A 23,380-nucleotide genomic window follows, 5' to 3' on the forward strand; every position below is an offset into this window, starting at 1 on the left:
CTACGTAAGGGGGACTTGAAACAATGAAACCTAACAGATTAATTTCTATTTACCTCCCAACAGCCAGACCTCCACACCATTACGGCACTGAAATAGTGGATCAGTGACCTTACTGCAGCTAGGAGGCACAACTTGGGGCTCACCCAGTACAGCCACCATCACCAAGTGACATGTTGTCACAAGTCAAAACTTTCAGTGTCTCTGGGGTGGAGGGATGGGGAGAAAAGGCAGACAACTGTAATTGAATAACAATAAAAATTTTTAAAAAACAACTTTCAGTGTCTCAAGGAAGGCCTCCTCAAATTTTCTTAGGAGAGCTCACCTACCAAAGTTCCCCCCCACAATTTAACCGTCCACCTCCACCCATCTAAAGACGGGGAAGTCAAAGCCAATTACCTGTTGCTAACCAGGAACTCGAGCACCTTAAGGTGGATACACAACCAGAGGGGCTAGCCTTTCCTTGTAAATTGCTGCGACTTCAAAATCAAATTTTCTTTCTTGCCTGGATTGGAAACTTGGAACACAGCAGGGATTTAAGATACAACCTTGGGGTCACACTTTGGGGTGAAATGTTTTAGTACACCACCATGGACCCTGAAATCGAAGTGAACACCAAGTGTGAGATGCAGCACAAGGGTACCAGTCCGTGATGTGAAGGGGTCTATAACCAGGAGGCTGAGTTTTTCCTCAGAGGACTCCCGATCTGTTAATTGGGAGAAGGCATCAGGATTGTCACCCTTCACACCAGTTAGCAGAGATCAACTAGGCCAATGACAAGGGGACTAATTTGGGATTAGGAGTGGTCTACGGTATCTCAGGCCTCTTACATTTTTCAGTATAAACTGAATTCAATCCATACGGGGTGGCAATAAAAAGTAAAACTAAGTGAATTTGAGTTTCAGAAGATAAACTGTCACATTCCAAACCACTTTTTCCTTGTTTCAAATAATCTGACCCTAAATGGTAACTCTGGAAGGATGAGCATGCAGTTTCTCACTTTACCAGAATGAACTGCATTTCCAGTGCTACCTTCCCATCTATACACGCAAACAGAATCGTGGTGGATGTACGTACACTTTGGTGTTTACCACTAAAAAATTAAAAGTAAGGGTGTCAGGACCTTGCTATAACATATATGATGGGTGCTCGGTAAATAATCATTGGGTGACTTTTCATATATTTGCAAACAAGAAAGTAGCCTTTATACAAGTCTATCTTTATTTGTAAAAAATAATATACAACTAAAGCTAATTTGATTTTTAAAATCAAAGTTCAGTTAATGATAATGTACATTTTATAATAAAATTGTAGTAAAATACTGACATTTGATAGTTTAAACAAAGTATCATCCATGTAAAAATCATGTTGTCGTATGTAAAATTTAATTAGAAAATTCATAGTTCACAAAAAGTACATACATTTTGTTGATAGCACACGAGAACAATATCATAAATTTACTTAAAGGTACAGAACAAAATTCACAGTTAAGCTGGACATTCGGTACTAGAAAATTTTGTGCTGAATCCACTGATATTTTGGTTAATGATGATACACTTGAAATAATTGATTCAGACTACCAATGAAATGACATTTTATTGTATAACCAAGATCTATTGGTTTTACAATACGTCTAATAATCAATTATTTTACCAGTACATGAGATCTAGTTGAAAACACCACTGACGATTAAAACAAAACACACTAGCAGCTTCGACCCCCCATTTTCATGAATACCACACCCAGGACGAGTCTGTATTTTACAGTTAAAATTTGTACAAAAAGTCAAGCCCTGAAGTGTTTTCCCCCCGCAAGAAAAGTTCTGATGTTAAAACTTTGTTGAAAAAAAAAAAAAAAAAGGGAGAGCCAGAGAGAGGTAGTGTGTGAAAGTATTTTTACTTAAAATGCTGAACCCCTAGCACTGCGTATCAATGAAGTTTAACCTTACACATCATTATCGTTTCGCCATTCAAGAGTCAAACTTATAAAACTCACAGAATGCTAAAGCTAGGGTGCCCCTCAAAAACAGTCGTGGTACGTAGTAGAAGAACTCGGGTGAATTCAATAAAAAGTCCATTGCCAGTACACAGTGCTGTACAGTTATAATAGTTTAGTGATAATGTGTTTAGTGGTAATGTGAACAAAATACGTTTAAGTGTTGAGTCTGCTGATCGTCATTTTAATCAAGACTTTACTTCTTCATATTTTGACCATAGAGAGAAAATAACCTTCAAAACGGAGTCCTTGGATTCTTCATTGTTTTAATAGCACGCAACTGTTATAAGGTAGCCATACGAGCCCTACCATAAAATTAATCAATAAATAACTGAGAGTAATATCTGTAAGTACATAAGAGGACTTACGTACTTCACACTATTCTTAGTTTCTATATACAAGCATACTGCAGTGTTCACACACACCATACAGTAAAACCAGGCGAGGAACGCAAGTTAGCAGCCTTACTCTTACTTGTTCTAAGTGGATGCATTGGAAAGTAATAAATATCCTCATAAAGTTAATAGTGATAAACTCTACCTGTCAAAGGTGAATACTATATCATTTTCATAAAGTGTAGGCAGTGTCCCTAGAAATCCCATGAAGGAAAACCCAAATTGTTCATATAAAAAGTGCACAAGTTTGTCCTGGGTGTAAGAATCTCTTAATCTGGGTGCCTTTTTTATTCAACGTGATTCGCACTACTCGTATACATTAAAGAGTACAGAGAGCACACCAATGACACACGCACAAACCACCAAAGGGACGGTCTCCAGTGAGATCGGGAACGCGGCTGAGAAGAGGTCGAGAAGGGGCTGAGGCCAGGGGAGAGTCTCCCACAAGCCCAGCGTCGACGGAACTGCCGTTCCCAACACAAAGTCACACCCATTTGGAGTGAGTTTGTGGGCATGAGAGCTACACTACAGGATGGACAGGCACGGACCTGAACGACCATTAAGAGTTTCTTAATTCAGGAACATAGTTTCGATGCCTTGTAACGTAGGAAGCAACTCCTAAAAACGATCAATAGATTTGATTTCTTAGAAATTAGGGGGGGAAAAACACTTGAAAAAAATTACTCATTACAATTCGCAACAGAGGAACACCATTAAAAAATCAAAATAAAATACGGAGAACATAGGAGCTGAGGTCCCCAAGGTACCAAAAGATAGAATCAGACTTTTCTTTCACATTAGAATTAAAATATATATATATATATATAAAAAGGAAACATTAACTGGGCTCTGCACAGCAGGTTAAATACGCAACCACTTCACACAGAAATGATCCAGTCCTGTCACACGGTGCTGAGAGTGCGCTCGAACATCCAGTTCTCTGCAGACAAAATCGCCAAAGCACATAATTGCATCAGCAAAGGCCCCTTTGATTCAGACTTAAATTCACCTCTGACCCTCCAAAGTCTGTATTAGCAATTATCAACCTATTTTAATGACATTTTAAGCTTGCAATATTCTTGTTTCTCATGCCTATTCTGGGTCACTGGGTCAGAGGTACATATGCTGTACACGAGCCAGGTCTACGCGTCCCAACAGCCTCCTCACTCAGAAAACCTTCAGCCAGTGGTTTCATAGTGTTATGATTGTTCCGTCTTCTTCTAAGAGTTTCTGATCGGGAACGCGCGTTTCAAATTCAGTGTTGGTGCCGCTGGCTACGGGTGCTAAGCTCACTTCGCCAGAAGGGATAAAACCATTCTGCCCAGACTCCAAACTGAGCTCTATCTGCGTTAATGATTCTAGGCTCTCCGTGTTAGGAACAGCTTTGGGAATCTGCTGTGGCACTCCGTTATCTTCGATAACAAGGTCGTCTTCATCGCTGTCTTCGTCCTCTGGCCCGTAGCTTGGTTCGGTCTGCTGTGAGTAGCCAGGGAGGCTGTTGTCCGTAGACTGGCCGGAGCTGCCGGAGGTCCGACTGTTCCTGACAACATTGTTCCTCTGGTTCGCAGGTCTCACCGTTATGATGAGGTTGCGGCTGTTTGCGATCATCATGTCTGTTACTTGGTCCAGACTCTTCCCTGAAACTTCTATGCCATTCACTTCCAAAACTTCGTCATTAACAGCCAGTAGTCCTGTGCTCTGAGCCAGACCCCCGGGGACAAGTCTGGATATGAAGATCCCCGGGACCTTCTCTAAGCCGTGGGGCGTGACCCTGACACTGGAGCCGTCCCGGATGTAGAACCCGAGGGGCTTCTCAGTGCCGTACTTGTAAAGACGGACCCTGCGATGCGTTTCTGGGAGAATATCCACGTCTATGATGGAAGACACAGGTCTGAAGTCTTGGGGCATGCTAATGACTATATGTGGCTTTTTCCTATGGTTGTCAGGGCGCAATACATTGGTTAAAACGTTCTTCTTCTTTGTTAATGTGTCTGTACCAAAGGCACTGTAGTCTGCTTCTTCTGTTTAAAAATAAAATAAAATAATTATGGAAACGTTGTGAAAACACCCATTTATTTACAGTTGAATCCGTACAGAAAGAATAACTTAAATATATTTGGTACATAAACACACTAGTTAAATATTAGCTTATTCTATCTAAGTGGATCAAAATGTAGTGCAACTGATAGGCTGTATCAGAAAAAACCACTAGGTGGCCCTCTCAAGCACACGTCATAAAATTACTGAATGTTCAAGCTAAATTTGATAAAGTTCAGTAACAATTAAACAACATTAAGTATGGCAAATGAAATTCTGGGAAGTACTGCTAACATTCTTAAACAAGTTACTTAAAATATATTTTGCCCCGTTTAATGAATGACACAGCTTCTCTAAACTCCAGACAGTTTTTCTTCCTGGACTGTAGGAATTTGCCAGACTCATGTTTTTTAGGTAAAAATCTTCCCATTTTTAAATGCTGACATCAGTTAAACAACAACAAAAATCTATTTGAGCTAAATAACATCTGGGGGTTGAATTCATTCTTCAAGCCAACAATTTATAACCTCCGATGAAAACTAAGGGAAAGCAGGGCACCCACCACCAGATACCCTCAAACCACGCACTGCTGCAGGAAGACCATCTTCCTCACCAGAGAAGGAGAGGTAGAAAAGGAAATGAAATTAACAGCAGGCACAAAAGGCGAAATCGTGCTTCAAAAACGACTGGAAAGGGGTAAAATAAGAGACAAAAGCCCGCTCAACACGACCGCGAACTAGTTTAAAACCCTGGTGTCAGGCCACCGCCCAGGGCTTCAGTCTGTGTTCTCTCCATGCTGCTCGCGCCCCCCTTACTGATAGCTGTTACCATCTTCATAAACAAAGAAACGAAGGGGACAGGCGAAGTCACACAGAAAAGGCTGCACCAGGTTTTCTTTCGAGGCTGATATCCAACACATCTGCACAATGAATGTTCAGTGCCACCTGTGTCAGAGCGTGGAGTTCTTTTTTTCATACTACTTGAACCTTCTTCAAAAGTTAGTATCAGCCCGGGCTGGTGTGGCTCAGTGGATTGAGTGCCAGCCTGAGAACCAAAGGGTTGCCGGTTTGATTCCCAGTCAGGGCATGTGCCTGGGTCGCAGGCCAGGTCCCCAGTAGGGGGCATACAATAGGCAACCACACATTGATGTTTCTCTCCCTCTCTTTCTCCCCCGCTTTCCCTCTTTCTAGAAATAAATAAATAAAATCTTTTTAAAAAGTTAGTTTCAGAGAAATGTACAAGACTAGGGATACTTGATTTTTTTTTTGGCATTTTCCCCTCCCGGGGACAATTTTGTCTCATTTATAGATAAAGTACTTATATTGTGTTCTTACAGAGGCAGATATTTATTTATAATTTGGCTTTGGAAATAAATCCATTGCCACAAGGATCTTTTCAGCAAAAGTTGGCCAAAAATCTAACAACAATTATCTTGTAAATGTTCTTTTTCAAAATTATATATTTTCATTTTGAAACAATCAATTTAAAAAGCCCACACAATAAATATAAGGAAAGCTCCAGACCATACAAACTGAGAACAAAGTTAGGCTGCCTACATACCTCCTCATGGGAAACCTGACCAAAAAAGCCCCAAATCTGCATAGCTGGGCACCGCATCCAGTCTGTTTGAATGCACCCTGCTAAATTCTCAAAAGCAATCCGCCCCCATACAAAGGCACCTTTGTTCTCCCATCCAGCTAATCAGTTTCCAGGCACTGGGAAACAATATTTTGGCAGGAAGCCAGGGTGCAGGCTGTTAGTTTAAAAAGTGTAAAGGTGAATGTCCACACGGAATAGGAGTTCACTTTCTACCAGAGCGTGTCTACCAAAGCACTGAGCTCAGCACGTGATGGGAAGTTTGGAAACCTGGTTCATAGCAACCTTCCACTTGCACAAACCAGGCTTACGTAACAGTGCACGATGTAGGCTTCGAGGGCGACACTCACTCATCCCGAGCCTGCCGCCCCGCTGACCATCTCCACTGACAGGATCGACCAGGACCCACCTGCAAGGCTCCTGACCTGCCGAAGCAGGTGTCTCACTTCTCCCCACATGAAGAGCTCCTGTGCTTTACGAACAAGCCCTCCTTTTGCACCCCTTCCTCTTGAAACATTAATTCTGAAAAGCCTGGCTCTCTCATTCCTCAGCCCGCAGAGACTCTGAGTTACACATTCAGAGGGAGGGGCAAGGGTCCACCAGTGAGTGGTGGACACAGACACAAGAAATAAAAGCCTACAGCGGAGGAAAAGTAAATCTGGAAAAATTTTAAAAAGCTGTATGTGAACCCATCAGCCTCCCTGTGTGGTAACAAAGCAGGAACAGTTCACGGCGGAGTTGTCAAGAAAGTTCAAGGTGACGACCTGTTTGAAGTTCAGTGGGAAGACAGGGTGAAATAAAATGGTTTTTCAAGTTGTCCTCATCCAGGGGTTGAAGGGTTATACAGTAAATATTTTAGGTATTGCAGGCCCCACAGTTTCTGTTGCAAAAGCAGCCACAGGCAGTCCATTAAGGAAGGAACATGGCCGTGTTCCAAGAAAACTTTATTTACAAAACAGCCAGCAAGCCTTAGTTTGCCAACCCTTGTTCTAATCCAAAATGGTTAAATGAAATAGATCTGGGAACTTCACAAGGATTAAACGCCACTTAAAGCAATATTCAACCCTGGCTGGTGTGGCTCAGTTGGTTGGAGCATCATCCCATAGACCAAAAGGTCATGGGTTTGACTCCCCATCAGGGCACATACCCAGGCTGCGGTTCAATCCCCAGTCAGGGCGCATATGAGGAGGCAACCAAGTGATGTCTCTTTCACACTGATGTTTCTCTCTCTCTCTCACTAAAAGTAATGAAAAAATGTCCTCAGGTGAGAATTAAAAATAAAGCAATATTCAAAGCTTGCTTCCTAGTAAGAAAAATCTATTACCAGATTAGGAAGCACCTTGTGTGCGGCCAAGCTCTGTGCTATGCTGCAGACCCAATGAACGGAGCAGGTAAGGTGCCTGCTTTCACGGCGCTCACAGTCCAAATGGCTATTGACAACCCCAAGTGATTAAAGCATCACAGAGGCGCCAAGAGTGGCAACGTCCACTGTGCGGGGCAGATGTGTAAATGGGCACCTAGCCTGGTTCACAGAGTAAGGCAAGGCTTCTCCAGGAAAGTGAGCATCATGCTGAGACTGGAAAGCAGAGCAGCGAATCAGGTGGAAGGGTGGGAAGAATGTTGCAGGTACGGAAGACAATGAATGAAGAGGAGAATGGGAGGGGTCGACAAAGGTCCAATGAGCAGTCACGCACTGCTTAACGACAGGGATGCACTCTAAGAAACGCATCCATCCTTAGGTGATTTCCTTGTGCTGTGAGCCTCACAGTGACTGACACGAGCCTAGATGGTGTGACCTGCTTGCACACGGAGGCTACACAGCCTAGCCTACTGCTCCCAGGCTACCAGCCTGTACAGCAGGTTACTGCACAAAACTTCATGCGATTAAATCAAGCACAAGAGAAAATAACAATCAAGAGGCGTAAGAGGAGGATACTGGTGGTGTTAACAGCGCACACTGTTCACAGCAAACTTTTCCTTCACCAACAGAAAATAATCTGTAAAATGAGGATGCAAAGTACAGCGCAGTACAACACATACCTACCCCGGGAACACAGTCAGGGAATAAGGACTGGCCAGAACTGCACATGCTGGGCTTTCACAGGACCGCAGCGCAGCGTGTCCGCACCAGCAGCAGCACCAGCACCAGCAGCAGAAGCACGTGAGGAATGCGATGCACTGCGACCTTACGCAGTGCAGCTACCTCACTGGGCGACAGGAATGTTTCAGCTCCATTATGCTAATGAGATCACCATGTACGCAGGTGGGTTTGTTGACAGAAACCTCCTTATTGGCCCGTGACTGTGGTGAGGCTAAAGGGCAGGCGGGGAGGGAGAAGGAGGAGTCCTGAACCAGTCAGAGGCAGCCAGGGGCCCGCAGACCGACAGGGCCTCCGAGGAAGGGTTAAGGATTGTGGACTTCAGCCTAACAGCAATGAGGAAAAAAATCCAAGGGTTTGGGTCTTTCTCTAAAGCTCATTCTGGCCACAAGGTGGAGAAGGAAGGGACCTGAGGGAAGACAGGAGGATGTTACAGTTCTAGGGTGGGGCGTGGCCTGGAGCAGAGCCAGTAGAGATAGGGAACTACACTTGAAAAATAATTACAGCAGGCTTGGTGACTGAAAAACAGGTATGTGTCCAAGTGGCTCCCAGGTCATGAGAACTGGTGTCATCTTCTGAGATGTTACACCGCAATTCCTCTTCATTGAACTTTTAATCTCGGAGGTCGTAGCTCTTATTAAACTGTTTTTCACAAGTTTCTATTAAAGTGTATATCCCTGAGACCATTTCTCAATTAAATCCTGATTCATTAGAATATAACCCTTAAGACACATCTACAAAATAACATGCACTGCCCAGTAAAGTTCTAAGAGGTCATTTGGGAGCCTGCCAGTGACAGGTGTGTGGGCCACAACACACGTTCGGAGCAAGACAACATTTGAAGCAAGTCCCTTCCGGTGTTTCCAACAAGCCCCTTCGACTGAACCCAAGATGTAAACGCATTTGTCTCACGTCATTCAGAGGCAGGTCCCGCTGTGGCGAGCACATCTCATCAGATCTGGCGAGGGGTCTGCGCATGTCAGCAGACCCCAGACTTGGCTGCTCACCGTGACTGGCTGGGAAGCTTTTAAAAAATACACATTTCCCTGGCTGTCTTCCAAACCTACAGGAATAACCTGAGTATTCTTTACAGGTACAACCTCTGACTGTTTTCTAATACTGTTGGCCACACAATGGTAATCTAAACAAGAGAGGGAAAACTCTACTCCGTGCCTTCTCTCCCTCTCTCTCAAATAAATGATACCCTAAACTCCAGTGGGGGTGGGAGTTGGCAAGAGACCTGGGAATCCTCTCTGTGAAAATAAGTTTTCAGATATCAGGTTTTTTGTTTTTGCTTCCAAGATAACAGCCCTAGAAATAGAGTATGGGGATTGTCTTCTAACAAATTATTATAAAATATAAAACTTTTCAGTACTATCTTCAAGTCCAGGATATCAAGGAGCTTACGCATTCAATCGCGAGCTTTTTACTTCAAAGAAATTCTGAATTCCAGGTCTTCAGAAGGTAGTTAATCTGCTAAAGGTGGGGGGTATGGCCCTGGAGCCAGGGTGGTCAGAAGGGACCCCTCCAAGTTCTCTGAGCTAAGATCTGAAGGTGCAAAGGGCTGGAGGGAAAGCTTCTTTAGGAGCAAAAGCAAGTGCAAAAGCAGAGACAGCAACCATGCCCAAGAGACAGAAAGCCCGTGTGGCTGGTTGTGCTGAGGGAGTGGGGGGATGGGACGAGAGGAGCTTGCGAAGGCCACATCAGGAGGGAGTTTATTCTGGATGCAATGAAGAGCCAGTACAGGGTTTTAAGCAGGAATGAGTGGAACAACTTAATGCTCATTTTTGGCTTAAATCACATTTTGTATTAAATTTATATATATTTTTTTATTTATTTTTAGAGAGAGGGGAAGGGAGGGAGAGAAACATCAATGTGTGGTTGCCTCTCATGTGTCCCCAACTGGGGACCTGGCCCGCAACCCAGGCATGTGCCCTGACTGGGAATGGAACCGGAGAACCTTTGCTTCGCAGGCCCGCACTCAATCCACTGAGCCACAGCAGCCAGGGCTTAGATTTGTATTTAAAAAAAATTCTGTTGAATGGACTGCCTATTTCTAAGCCAAACTCTAAGGACTATTAATTGTATTGGATGTTTACCTCTACGACATAGAAGTTTTGTTGACAGAGAAACATTGAAAAAGGAAATAGCAGAAGAAAACTGTCCTTAAAAGATGTTAGGATGAATTAATCCCGTGATCAAGTGTTACAATTCCAGTAACAAAAACACGTGGGGCTATAATCCAACTCTTATAATCTTCCTAACGAAGGGGATGATTGTCAAATGGCAGTCGTTTAAAAATAGTCATTCTACATTTGAATAACACATTCCAAAAAGCAACTAAGTTTTTAATGAAAATGACACCGGCTAGGAAGAAAGGCCTCCTATTCAACAATTATTTAAATTACTCTGCTCAGAATGACAAATGCCACTCGCATGTTCTGTCCTCCTGCCCCCTGGTGCAGCTCCTGCTCCTCTAACATTGCATGCACAGTGTTCCAAGGGTCTCTCCTTGGTCTCCACTTAATATTTCTAACTCCCTACATTCCCATGGCTGAAACTCACCAGCCAGATATGCTTCTCTGCCCTAAAACCAAACCCCGTTTCTTTCTAAGGCAATTCCTCTCCATGTTCTGCGCTCACTCCAACTCATCCCAATAGCCAGGTTAATCTCTTGCCGTAATCCTCTAATCGTACCACACCCGTTATCTAAAAAGTTCACCGTGGGGGCGGGGGGGGGGGGGGGGGGGGGAGGTAGGTCTTAAGGAAAGTTGTGAGTTTGTTAGTATTTTGTGAATAGCCAAGTGATACAGACATAGATTACCCTTGGCAGTTCACTATGCTGGTGGACTTTAGTTCCTCCAAACCCAGAAAAGCTAAGATACATAATCAGTGGAATTTCAAAGCCCTGGGAGTGGTTCTGTGCTTATCAACTGATTGGAAAGAAAGTTTCATCTTCAAGGGTAATCCCTACCCATTCTCTGGCTTCTGGGGTTGGTTTACAAACACAGCGACCCTTTAATCACCCCACCAACACAGGGCCTGCTGCTCTCCCGCTGGCTTTCTGAACCAACCTCTTCATTTACCAGAGGCAGGGGCGAAGCAGCACACGCCCCACCCGTCTCCAGGAGGACAGACACACCCTTGAAGGAAGCCCAAAGCTTAAAAAAAGAAAAAAAAAAAGTTTAGGACTCGAAAACCATTAAAAAATGCTTGCCATATGGACTGGTTGTTTCAAATGTTCTTTTTGCAAGACTAATGTGAATGTTTACATTCCTCCAAAATAATGAACTGCTATCTACTTTTCCAGATAATTAACTAATTTTATGTCTGTGAAAAATAGCCTAAAAGGGAAAGGAAATATTCACTGGATACTTGCCCACTACATGCCAGGGCACTGCACTTAGCTCCTTTAATCTTTCTAGCAAATCTATGAGATAGTACATTTATTCTGTAGAAAGACACACTGAGACCCAGGAAGGACAAGCCGCTTCCCGTTAGGTGCGTATTTAGTAGTAAAGACGGCACCTGAAAGGTGGCTGCCACCAGAAACTAGGATGTTTCTCTGACTCCAGGGTCACCCTCTTTCCACCCCATCTTTCTGAATGGACGCAATTTCACTCAATGAAGCGAAGATGCAATAACTTCCTAATTTCTGTTTTTTAAAAAACCTAAGAGGGTTATAAATAAAGTAAATAAAAACACAAATTTCTGGGTACACTTAGTGAAGTGTAAACATAATTATCAAACCAACAATATCAAAAATGTTTTAAACCCACGTGTTACTTACTACGATAAGAAGATTCACACAAAATGTCTATTCATTACGTTTGTGGCAAAGTCTGTGTATCTTACCGATGATGAAAACAAACTACTTCTATGTCTAAAACAATTACTGTAAACAGTGGTACTCACCCTTTTTTTGTATAAAAATCCTAAGCAGCGGATTGGCCGTTGAAACAGCTTTGTGGTAGTTATCGTCATTATTTATAGGCAGCAAGTCTCCGTGGACGTCCGCATAGCCTACTAAAACGTCAACGTTGGGGATCTTATGGACATGCTGCAGTAATCCGTAGAACTCCTCAAATCTCCCCGGTTTTGATCTTTCCAGTGAAAAACGACGGAATTCAGCTCCGAACTATAAATATAATAAACTCGTGTTAATTTAAAAAGGAACAGGTCTCGATTTTAAAATGCATGCCATAGAAAAATTATCAGGCATATTCATTCCCTTAATAATGGAGACAGTTCCAGGGACACCGACTATTGTCAGAAACCGCATTATGTGCAGATAAAAACAGCACAAGGCACGGGAACGTGCCTTCTCCATGCCGTGTCTCTGAAAGGCATCACCTTCAAGAGAGCCATGCAGGTTCAACTCCACCCCTGGGGCACCCAGGCCTTACTGGGGACTGTCCTGAACAGTGTGGATCATCTCAAACCCTGTCTGCATCCCAGATCCCGACAGCAGACCTCTCCTCACTCAGGCCACGGGGGAAGAAGATGGGCCCAAGTCTTTCTTTTGACCATTCACAAGAAGCATCTCAGTTTCCTCCCCGCAAAAAGAAAATTGCGATTTCACAGGAAGTGGCCAGAAGTAACAACAAAACGTGTAACGTGCAGAAAGGGCTATGAGCTTCTTGGCGTTTAAAGTACGACACAAATGGAGGCATACTGCATAAGAACTAGGTCTAGAGATAAGCATCTTCCCTATGTTAATACTGTAAAAAGCTTTATTAATACATTGAATACAGGTCCTACAACTATCCAATTAACACGAGGAGTGTTTGTATACTTAGCACAGTGCTAGACCCCAGAGACTGAAGGAGCAAGAATTACATCAGACAGGTATTGTGGGATCCCACCAATGGGGAATGCACGAGGTCTCCACCAGGCCCAACAGTTACCTTCACAATTCAGAGTCTCAGGTCCGCTTCCCTACTCTAGAATCACACCTGTGCTCCAGATGCCAGACCAGTCAAGTAGCTCTTATTCAACACTGAGGACTGACGGACTTCTAGTCCATGGAAAACAGCATCTCTAGGACTTACTATGGGACTAGCATGGCATTTCCCCAAAGGTGGAAACTAAGAAAGGTTGATCAGCCTTCCTCAAAAAGTGTACCAGCCACAGAAGTCTACCAGCTACATAACTATAATCACCCTCCTGGGAACCACTGTGGAGACCAGATATTAAAGGCTCAGTTAAGTTCAGAGGCTGATTAAAAAAAATTTTAAACAAGTATTTGCCAAATGAGCTTGACACTTAACTCATTTTTTCTCTAAGTAGATATTATTAGTAAGAAGTATTAATGTACTACTAATACAGCCATAAGCATCACGCAGAAAAAGTCCCTTACGGAATAATTTGAGGTTACAAATATGTCGATCCTTTTTCCCAAGGGCCCTATGTCTATCTGGAGTTACAGCCCTCACTCCATGAAGTAAGAGCTCATACTTATGCTACTCACTAGTGTTACATTAAAACTCACTAAAACCACCTCTTACCTCCAATAAATAATTAAGTTTCCAAAACACATTCCTGAATCATAAACACTAACACTTGTCAAGAAAAGAAGGTGACTCATATCTAGGCCTCTCAAAAAGTTTAGTCACACCTTCTCATTTCAAAGTAAATAAAAACTCGGAACACCCTTCCTATCAGAGTGAGTTTTATGATGTTATCAAAAGTCATAGTTTCTCCTTCATTTTTTTAAATTCTGATATCACAACCTAAGGTTCCTAGCGCTTTCTGAATTCATCCCAGGGTTCATCACGTCCCCTGACACAGAAAAGGGAGGGACATCTAATAACTGAACATTTTAGGGCTGCAATGTTTTCACTAAAGCGTTTGGATGAAAATTCTTCGCCTAACATTTTTTGCCTCTTGCTTAAATGTTATGATTAAAACAATGGAAAACTGTATGGCTTCACAGTAGATGTGCCCTTTTGCAAATGTTAGCAGGGAAAAAAGAGAAATTGTTATGCTTCTTGGATCAAAACAATAGGATTAAGAAAACTTGTTACTATGTAAGGGAAAATACTAAGCTAGAGATAAAATTGAGACCAAGTAACAACTCTTCACTAAGTAAACCATTTCCAGCTTGTTTAGCCTGGTCTGGTCCGTCCTGATCACCCAGAATGTGAATCAACAGCCTTCTCCTACCGCCTGTGGCACATTGTAGAAATACAAACTTAATTTTAACATACTGTTTGTCCCCGAATAAAAACTAGGCAATGTACAGCTCAAAGGCTGTTCCAAGGTTATTAAAGGACACTACCTTGATCATTGATTAAGGACTTTCTCAACTCTGGCACAACAGGAAGATAAATCGGTTACCAAAAAAGTCACATGGTAGCTGGTATCACAATTTAACTAGAGTTATATTTGCATTACCCATTACTCCTATTTGTGCCATTTTCCCCTTCTGTGAGCAAAGATGATGAAGTTGACACTGTTTTCTCCTCCGAAGAAAAAGGGATTCTGAAGTGTGGATTTGCGTATTACCTAGGTGTGGTTACAACCTAACCTCTTCCCGATGACTTCGTAAAAAGCTGCCACGCCACAAAAGCAGTGAAAAAGGAAACATTGTTTCAGACATCCCTCCCAATATGTTTAAATGGTAAAGATGACAAGTGTTTTATTTACTCCGTTAAAGAAAAATGTATCAACCATATCTACTTGAAACACAGACACACGGGAAATAGTGCCTGCACTGTGCCTATTTATCAACAGCTAGAGTAGCAGCGGGATGACACTTCATTCCCTGCAGGTTCTCAGAATGCCTTGATCCAATTTAAGAGTCAGGGTTCACTAAAAGTGCAGTATGGCGGGTCAAATATATAATATAGGTTAGACAGAAGTATGGGAAAGATTCACCAATCAGTTGACAGAAGGGAAGAAAGCCTGAAATTCCAGTCCCCAAGTGCTCAAGGGTTCCTAGTCGGAGAGATTAATTACTGTTTGGTAGTATTTATCAGTGTACCTAGGGTTCCTACTCATTTTCTCCCTATGATTAAAAACAATTAAAGACTTGCTACCAAGATTAGGACAACAAACTGAATTTTAAGATCATGCAATGCCGTGTTTTTCTTTTCTTCACCTCAACTCCCACAAAACCGAACTAGATTTATAACAGAAATGCCATTAGAAGATTCGACCTTTGGGCACCAACCACTACCACCATTACACTGCTAGAAGGAAACTCTATATTTTTAATCATCTTAACCTTTATTTTAAGCATGTCCCTTCTTTGATTTGCTACAGCAGTTCCATGGGGGACACAGGGAAGAGCGTACACCTTAAATTGCTTTGATTACATTCCTGTTCTTATTGAACAGAAGGGTTTCTGAAACTAGTGCCCGTCCTGATACGTGAGTTAAGTTGCAGATAACATTGTAAAATGATGTTAAAAAATGAATGTAGATATGCTTGATGTGATGATCTCATTACAGTAACTTACAGAACTTTGTTTATCAACTCTAGATAATAAAAGCCATTCTACCCACAGGCTCCAGGAAGCTTTCCTTATCCTACTTCGCTTGCATTCTAAGCAGTCTTAGGTTCAACCACGTTTCGTTATTTTTAAAGTTGATATGCTTCTACTTTCTCCTAGTCTTCTGTGTGTTTTGGTCTTAGGGGCTCTATGTGACATGTCCTCAGGGCCCAGCAAGCCAGTGTCCTCTTTTTTGTATTCTACAAAGCTGAGAAGTTACTTTGTGAAAAGGCTCTCAGATTTTGTCCTAAAGGCAGAGCTTGGAGAAGTCATAACCTTCCTAAACCCCCGTCTTCTCGGAGAATTAAACCAGATTATCTAAGCTCCTTTTGGCTCTTCAATGCACGAAATACTTGCTCCAAAAGTCCCCGTGGCTACGGATCACCTTCAAATTCCAGCTCAAACCCTCCTTTGGAACGCATTCCCTAACTAAGCCCTACAGACTACCCTGCTCAGGGAGCCTGGCAGGGTAGGAATTCAGTGGATACCTAAGCAATTAGCAGCAGATTGGCATACCTCCGGTCAAGAATGAAAACACTTCAGGAGAAAAGTAGCACGCTGGAATGAAAAGAGCATCCAGACTCAAACTGTAAAGTGCTACTCAAACGAAAGGTGATAGTGTTAATTTTACAGATTCAATGCATACCAAAGTTAGCGCCAGAAAAATCCCTAGCAGGATGCAAGGGCTAACTTTCAAAGGGCCCTTTAGCTCACTGGGCTCTCTCCTCACCTCTCGATGCAACTCTGAACCACTGAAGGTGGTAACGTTTTGTGACCACGGGTGTTCCCAACACCTTTTACTCATAGGCCAGGAGGTGGAATTCCCCCAAACGTTTTGAAACCACTTTGCGTTCAAACGGCTTGCTGTACCCTGGTCCTTACTCCCATCCTCGAACACAAATGAGATGTAAGGAACGAGATAAAGTGCTCCGATGGTCTTCTACCTACCTGGGCCAGGAGCAGACACAGGCCTTACCCTCCTCCCCTTCTCAGCAAGTTTATCATCCACTATCTCTGGCCTCTAAATCCCACTACCGCGCCCCGCACTGCCCCGGACGCCGGGGCAGCTCCCCAGGCCGTCGCCGGCCAGCTCCTGGCCTTCCCCAGGCCCCCGCGTTCCCATCAGGTCGGTCGCTCCGCCCAGGCAGGGCCCCGCGCACCTTGCTCTTCACCTCCATGGTGCCCAGGCAGCCGCTGCCCGCCCCGTGTCGGTGGCTGCGGTTCATGCTGAGGCCGGGCCCCGCGGCGGCCTCTTCCAGCCGGGCCGCCCCCCGGGAGCGCGGGGAGAGAGTGCGCGGCCAGAGGGCTCTGGACGTGGCTGCGGCCCGGGAGCCTCCTCACAGGCACCTGCAGATAGACGGCTGCGGCTCGGGTCTCCGCGCAGAGGTATGCTCGGCTGGCTCCTAACGCCGCAAGACAGAGGGTCCGACTGGCCGCGCGGCGGGCGGGGACGGGACTCCCTCCCTCCGGGCCTCCGCGGCACCCGAGAAGGAGGAGGAGGAGGGGGCGGAGCACGGGCGACGGGCGACAGGACCTGCAGCCTCGCGCTCGGCAGCTTCCCCCGCGAGCTCGCGCGCGCGCGCGCGCACCCGACCCTGGCAGGAGCCGCGTCGCGTGCGCGCGTTCACCTGCAGCCTCCTCGGAAGCCTCCGCGGCTCGCGCTCAGTCCACACCCAATAGGAAGCGCGCACCTGCGCCCACGGCGCCAACCAATCGGCACGCGTCTTGCGCTGAGCGTGGGAGGGCCACCTTCTCGAAAATCCCGCCCACCGCGGCGCGATTGGCCTCGCGCTGCGAGGGGGGGCGGGATCACCTGAAGCCTTGGGCCTCTCTGACTTAGCATGGGAGCTAGAAAGCGCGTGCACGAGCTCTGGAGTTTCCGCCCCCAGCTGGCAGGCCGGAAGCGCGAGCGCACCTGGAGACGAGCTGGGGAGGGGGGGGGGGGGGCGGGTGGACCCTTTGCGCACGCGCAGGAGCGTGTCTGGTCGCCCTGGTCCGGGCTGGAGCTGGCACCCCGCTGGGAGATGGAACGCGCGACTGGGCGCGTCGCCCAGCCCCTGTGGGGCGGATGGGGTCCACCGTCCCCCTCCCGCTGGCACTGTGGGATGCTGCAGTCTGAAACAACGCCCCTCCACCACCCATTTGCATCCTTTAGGTGTCAGTCTGCAACTCTGGTTGCAAAATTCAAGTTTTCCCGCTTCTGCTACAGTTACTAGGGGGAAAAAGAACCTCAGGGCTCTTCTGACTTGGTTTTGTTCGTAGAGACTCTTTCTACAATCCGTCAGGTCCCAAGGGATTGAGTGGGTGCTTAGAGGGAGGGAAAGTGGGCCAAAGCCCGGGATGGCTCCTTGCAAGTCTGGCCTCCCTCAGGATTTCTCCTAGACAGGCCCTCCAGGGCTTTCCTTTTTTCCTTCATTCTTCTTTATTTGTTTTTAATTTCTGAAGTCTCTCCTGTCCTCCAGCCATTTGTTGGTCATTCGTTGTTTCCACCAATGACAGCCTCCGGATTGTGTTCATCATCCGTGATGGAGCTTTGTCCCTGATAACAAAAGATTGAATCCTTCTCTCCAAATGCCCTAGTTCTCTCTCCCAGGGACACTATTTAGCATTGGTCATCGGTCGTGTTGGGGAGGTGAGAAGGAGACCCCTAAATCCCCCCACCCACCTGCAAAAGGGCTCACCGGTGGGACTGTGCTCAACAAGGAGCTGTCGAGTTGTCTAGTGAGGTGGGCCTGGGCCTGCGGGCAGTTTCTAATCTGAGACGGCTGGCCAGGAAGAGCTAGTTAGGTGTTTGGCCAGGAAGAGCTGGTTAGGGTGCTTCATCTCCACCTGCATCCTCAGAGCCTTCCGCCCCTCATCTCAAATTCTCTCCTAACACCTTGCACACCTCCTTCCCAGCCCCTGTGACTCACAGTTGCAGTTTTCCCATGGGTTTTTTTGTGAGTAATCCACCTCCACTCTAGAATGAAAGCTGTGGGAAGGCAGGGACCCCATCAGCTTTGTTCATTGTTGAGCATGTAGCATGGTATCCAACTCCCTGCAGGTACTGAGGTATGTCTTTGCTGGGTGCTGGTGCTGGGGGAGTGTGTTTTCTCTGTGCTAACTTGGCCCCCACCTGGGTTCAAAGGTGAGAAACCCATTTTTTTCGCCAGAGGGGTTCAGGTCACCAAATGCCTGTGGGGGAATTTAAAGTTTTTCTAGCCATTTTGGGTGGCAGTACAGGGGGAAAGGGTACCATCCCAAACTGAGTCATAATACAGCTGCCTTCGCCGCTCCTGTTCAAAAGTTCCTACTTTGTGACTCAAGCTGAGCCAAAAATGAGTGTGGTCCTGTGATGGGGCAGGCAGTGGGATGGTTTGGTCTCAAGACCCCTTAATAACTCTTAAAAATTATGGAGGCCCCAAGTATTTCGTTTGTATGTGTTATGCTTTCAATATTCATTGTATTAGAATTAAAACTGAGAAATGTTTTAAATTTTTTATTTATTGACTTTAGAGAGAGAGAGATTCGTTGTGCCACTTATTTATGCATTCATTAGTTGATTCTTGTATGTGCCCTGACCGGGGATTGAACATGCAACCTTGGTGCATAGGGATGATGCTCTAACCAACTGAGCTACCCGGCCAGAGCAAAACTGAGAAATGATTTAAACACATGTATACATAAGCACAGTAGTCATCAGGGTGATGATATCACGTCATGTCCCTTCTAGAAAACTCCACTGCATACCTGGGAGATAAGGGTGAGAAGAGTAAGTGACATCACAGTATGGTGGAAAGTTTTGACTTTTGAGAATCCCCTAGTAAGGTCCCAGGGACCCCACTTTGAGAACCCCTGACTAGAAAACGTAACGATCTTTAGGGATCTCCATTCTCAGGTGTCACCCTCCTCTCCCCAGTCGCCAGGGCCACACCCTGGGAGCAAGGGCCTCAGTTCTGTGTGGGCGATTGTTGGGTGGTTGAGGTTTATTGCTGTTATCAGTACTGATTTATCAGGCTCTTTTAAAAAGGAAGTTTGTGGGTGCCAACACACCTGCGTGGGCCCTGCATTCCTGGAGGTGTCGTCACGTCCTCTCTCCCCTCCCTCAGGGTGTGGCATCCCTCTTTACTTGGACTTTCCTTTGTAGAAGGGAGGGCCAGGCCAGAGCTTCCTGGATCTCCTACGCAGAATGAGCTCTCAGGCCTGCTTCACAGTGCGCCTGGGCTGTGTAAGGCAGGAATGCAGAAAATGGTCTGAATTTGATAAAGGTGCTGTGGGGGAGGGGCACCCTTTCATCCTGAGAGAGCTGTTAGGGCCTCTTGTCTGTTCACGGGGCCTGAATTTCAGCCTTTCTTGAGAAGCAGGAAGCCCAGAGAAAAACCCAGAGGAAGGTTTTGTATTCCTTTGATTTGAAGACTGAATCCTAATCTTACTTCTCTCCATCATCCCTCCCCACCCCCAAATCCTCTAGCTAAAGCCGATCACGACCTACAGGTGGAATGAAAAGCCAGTCCCATGCCTGGGAGAATTAATACTCAGTGAGTTAGGACGGCAAGTAAGGCGAGTGTATGACCCAGACTCTATAAATTATAGGTTCACAAAATCATTCCTTGGGAATTGGCTACTGCTGATTATCACACCCACACACAGTCAGATCTCTCCAGCCCATCTCCACCCCCTGAAAGGAGCTCATGGGGGTTACGTTTCTGCTTAATCCTCTTCAAGACTTTCTGTCTTTTAAGTTCTTTGACTTAACACACTGTGGTGTTCCACCGGTGAAACAGTTTGTAATTTTCCACTATTAGTATTACTGATTCATGTCCTACACAATGATACTTTTTTCCTTCCTTCTTCCTCCACCTCTTAGGCGGTGGGGAAAGAGGTAGCAAGAAGTCATACATAATGGTGGTGAGGTATTTTTCAAGAAGTTTCTCTTGCCAGCTCTTTTTCTCCTTGATTGCTCAAGTTCCAGTTTTGATGGAGCTGGTTAATAATTCTTTGAGGAAGAGTTGAAGTGTATATTTATGAATCTGAGACTACTCACCAAAGCATTTTAAGCTCTTTAGCAGAGGTGGAATTAAGTCACATGGTCTGTTTTCTGGTTAATAGCTTATAATACTCCAGGACTTTGTGTGGGGGTGGGGAGCGGGGCTCACAGCTCCAGAAACTGGCCTTTAAGAGGAGAGATGCCCTTCTAGGTAAAAACCCATCTCCGTGGGAGGAACTTTGTGCCAGGTGCTGTGCATGAACCCGGCCCTCGAAGTGCTGACCTTCCCCCTCTCTGGGACTCAATTTCTCCATCTGTACATGCAGGCGCCTGAGTGAGATCATCTCCCCAGACCCATCCAGCTCTGAGCATCCCGCGGTACCTGGGGGATAATGAAGACAGATCATTGATTCGACAGTACCACAGGTAAACTGGAAGGGAAAGGGCAAGCTCTTCCCTTCAGGGCCAGCAGACAGGCCACAGTTGCAGTCATCAGCTAAAATATTCCAGTTCTGAGGAAGTGTCGGTGATGATGGTGAAAACTACCACCTATGAGGCTCCCGTCAGGTGCCAGGAACCGGGCAGATCTTTCCCGAGGATTATCTGATATGTGTTTAAGTAGCAGCATGAAAGAGCTTTGTATTCGGAGGCTCTCAGCTCTTAGGGTTTTTGTTTTTTGGGTTTTTTTAAGTGATAGATGTTCACCGGAGCCCTCGCTCTGCTCCTTGCTGGGTGGTGACCTGGACCCTGTTCCCTTACCCGCTCGGAGCCTCCGAGTCCTCCGCTCTCGAAGAAGATGAGGGTGCCCCCCCATCGCACTGTGGCTTGGATCAGATGAGAAGTCATCTGCAAACCTTCAGGTGCGGTGTGAACATTGGTGGTTATTATTTAGCAAATAATATTGCCTATGAAAGCCTTTGGGGAAAAAGTCCTTGAAATAAAACAGAAAGGTGTAATAAACCATTCCTCTTTGTTTTCACACAGGGCGACCTTTTAATGGGCATCTTTTAGAAAGGCTGAGAGATGCTGAGAATGTGGCGCGGGCCAGATGCCTGCATTCAAAGGTTGCCTCTGCCATGTCCCAGCTGAGTGATCTGGGCGAGTTCTTAATGACCCCGTGACCCTTGGTTTCCACATCTGTGAAATGAGGATACTCAGAGAATTACCTGTCTTAATTCAGGACACCAAGCACTCAGGATGGACTCAGTCCAGAGTCAGGACTCCATAAATGTTACCTTTTATTGTCCTTATTGCTGTCTAGTTATTTTTATTACCTACTGCTGTACTAGAGTTCATTAATGTGACGTATTAAATAAACCCCAACTGTGGATATAACACTGTGCCTGATGTGGAGATAAAGGCTAATAAAAAGAGAGAGAGCGAATGAAGACATTCCTGACGTCAGCAAACATTCCTTGAGCTCTTACCAGGGTCAGGCAAAATAAAACCCCCACAAATATGAATACGGTCGACTTCTTGCCTCCAAGGAACTCTAGCTGAGAAGTCAGACCCATAGAGAGATGACTTCTGGAAGTGGGGGGCATAGCTGTTAAAGGGTTCAGGGGGGTAGAGGGTGCAGGAGTTGACCACCCAGAGATCACATCTGGCTCTTCTACCCACCAGCTATGGAACTCTAGGCACCTGTCTTAACCTCTCTAAGAGCACTTTCCATGGGAGTAACCTGGAGATGGTAACGGTCTGTCTCTGCCTTCTCGGAGTTAACACATATTTAGAGCGTGTCTGTGGTGTGCCAGGCACTATTCTAGATGGAACCGTAGTAAAGAAGATGGGACAGAATCCCTGATCTCCTGGAGCTGACGTTCCGGATGAGAGAGCCAGAATCCACTAATGTTTAATTAAAATCTGTAGTGTGCTCTTGCTAAGAGCCTTGGCGAAAAATAAAGCAGGGAGGGGGGATGGGAGGAGTAGGTAAGGTATGGAAGGAGAAAGAAAAATGTAAAAGGGGTGGCTGGGAAAGCTGGAGGTGAGAAAGTGATCCTCTGGTTTTTCCGGTTGCCCCGTCCCTTCCCAGGTGGTGGGGGAGCCTTCCAGGCAGGGTGCTGCTGGGGTGTGAGGATTCAAGGTGATAAAGCCCCCTCAGTGCCTGGCACACAGCAAGTACTCAGAAGACACCAGCTGCTATTTTGAGGCATTACTCAGTACGAGGGCAGGGGATGAACGAGGGGGGTGGGAGCCGAAAAGACAGAATGACTAAGTGAGCCCAGGGAGGTCTGGAGTATTTCATGGGTGAAGTGACTGGTTCTAGCGAGGGAAGAAGAATGAGGAGGAGTTTGCTAGAGGCATGGGGATGTGCAGTGAGACCCGGAGGAGGCATTCCAGGGAGAGGGAGCTTCCCAGCAGCGGTGTGGGGGCAGGGAAAGAACAGGGTGCTTCCCCGGGTCATTGAGTGGGGCGTGGGTGTGTGCTGGCTGGGGGCCTCTCTGGAGATGGGGGGCTGGAGAAGTAGGTGGGAACCAGAGGACAAAGGTTTCAGAGGCCTTGGGGACAAAATTATATTTTCTCCAGTTGGTGCTGGGGAAAAAAAAATCTTAAAACCTGGGCAACAAAAGGGTCAGATTTGTGTTTTCATAAGCTCTAGCAAGGAGGTAGGCACTGGGGACAGCACACTAATGAGCCTTGCAGGGAAGGCCGTGATTAAAGGGCAGAATGAGCGGTATGGCCCGTGAGACTTAGGGAGGAGGCAGAACATCCATCCATTCCTGTATTCATTCATTTGGCGCACCTTTTGTGAGGTCCAGCTATACACCCGGCACAGGCTAGACGCTGGGCCTGCTCCGGAG

General features: G+C 45.7%; 1 protein-coding gene and 1 long non-coding RNA gene across 2 annotated transcripts; one reads left to right on the forward strand and one right to left on the reverse strand.

Annotated features, from left to right (window-relative positions):
* Positions 1 to 1,203: 1,203 nt before the first annotated feature.
* Positions 1,204 to 17,228, reverse strand: PARD6B (par-6 family cell polarity regulator beta). Its single transcript, XM_053926863.2, has 3 exons — positions 16,774 to 17,228; positions 12,034 to 12,256; positions 1,204 to 4,408 (listed from the first exon to the last, which is right to left on the reverse strand). The coding sequence occupies exons 1-3, from the start codon at positions 16,837 to 16,839 to the stop codon at positions 3,579 to 3,581; spliced, it is 1,119 nt and encodes a 372-aa protein (XP_053782838.1). The 5' UTR covers positions 16,840 to 17,228; the 3' UTR covers positions 1,204 to 3,578.
* A 3,558-nt stretch (positions 17,229 to 20,786) lies between these two features.
* On the forward strand, positions 20,787 to 21,891 carry LOC123479654 (uncharacterized). The gene is made up of 3 exons (XR_006655334.2): positions 20,787 to 21,005; positions 21,271 to 21,439; positions 21,564 to 21,891. It is a non-coding gene; the product is annotated as an uncharacterized lncRNA (long non-coding RNA).
* Positions 21,892 to 23,380: the final 1,489 nt, after the last annotated feature.

This window comes from Desmodus rotundus, chromosome 6 (genome assembly GCF_022682495.2).
Source record: "Desmodus rotundus isolate HL8 chromosome 6, HLdesRot8A.1, whole genome shotgun sequence".
NCBI lineage: Eukaryota > Metazoa > Chordata > Mammalia > Chiroptera > Phyllostomidae > Desmodus > Desmodus rotundus.

Bases quoted from the DNA above. Each gene is read 5' to 3' on its own strand.
- PARD6B (XM_053926863.2), bottom strand. From the start codon at position 16,839: ATGAACCGCAGCCACCGACACGGGGCGGGCAGCGGCTGCCTGGGCACC. The intron at 12,257-16,773 runs GTGCGCGGGGCC...TTATATTTATAG, and splicing joins CCATGGAGGTGAAGAGCAAG to TTCGGAGCTGAATTCCGTCG. The intron at 4,409-12,033 runs GTGAGTACCACT...ATTTTTAAACAG, and splicing joins GATTTTTATACAAAAAAAGG to AAGAAGCAGACTACAGTGCC.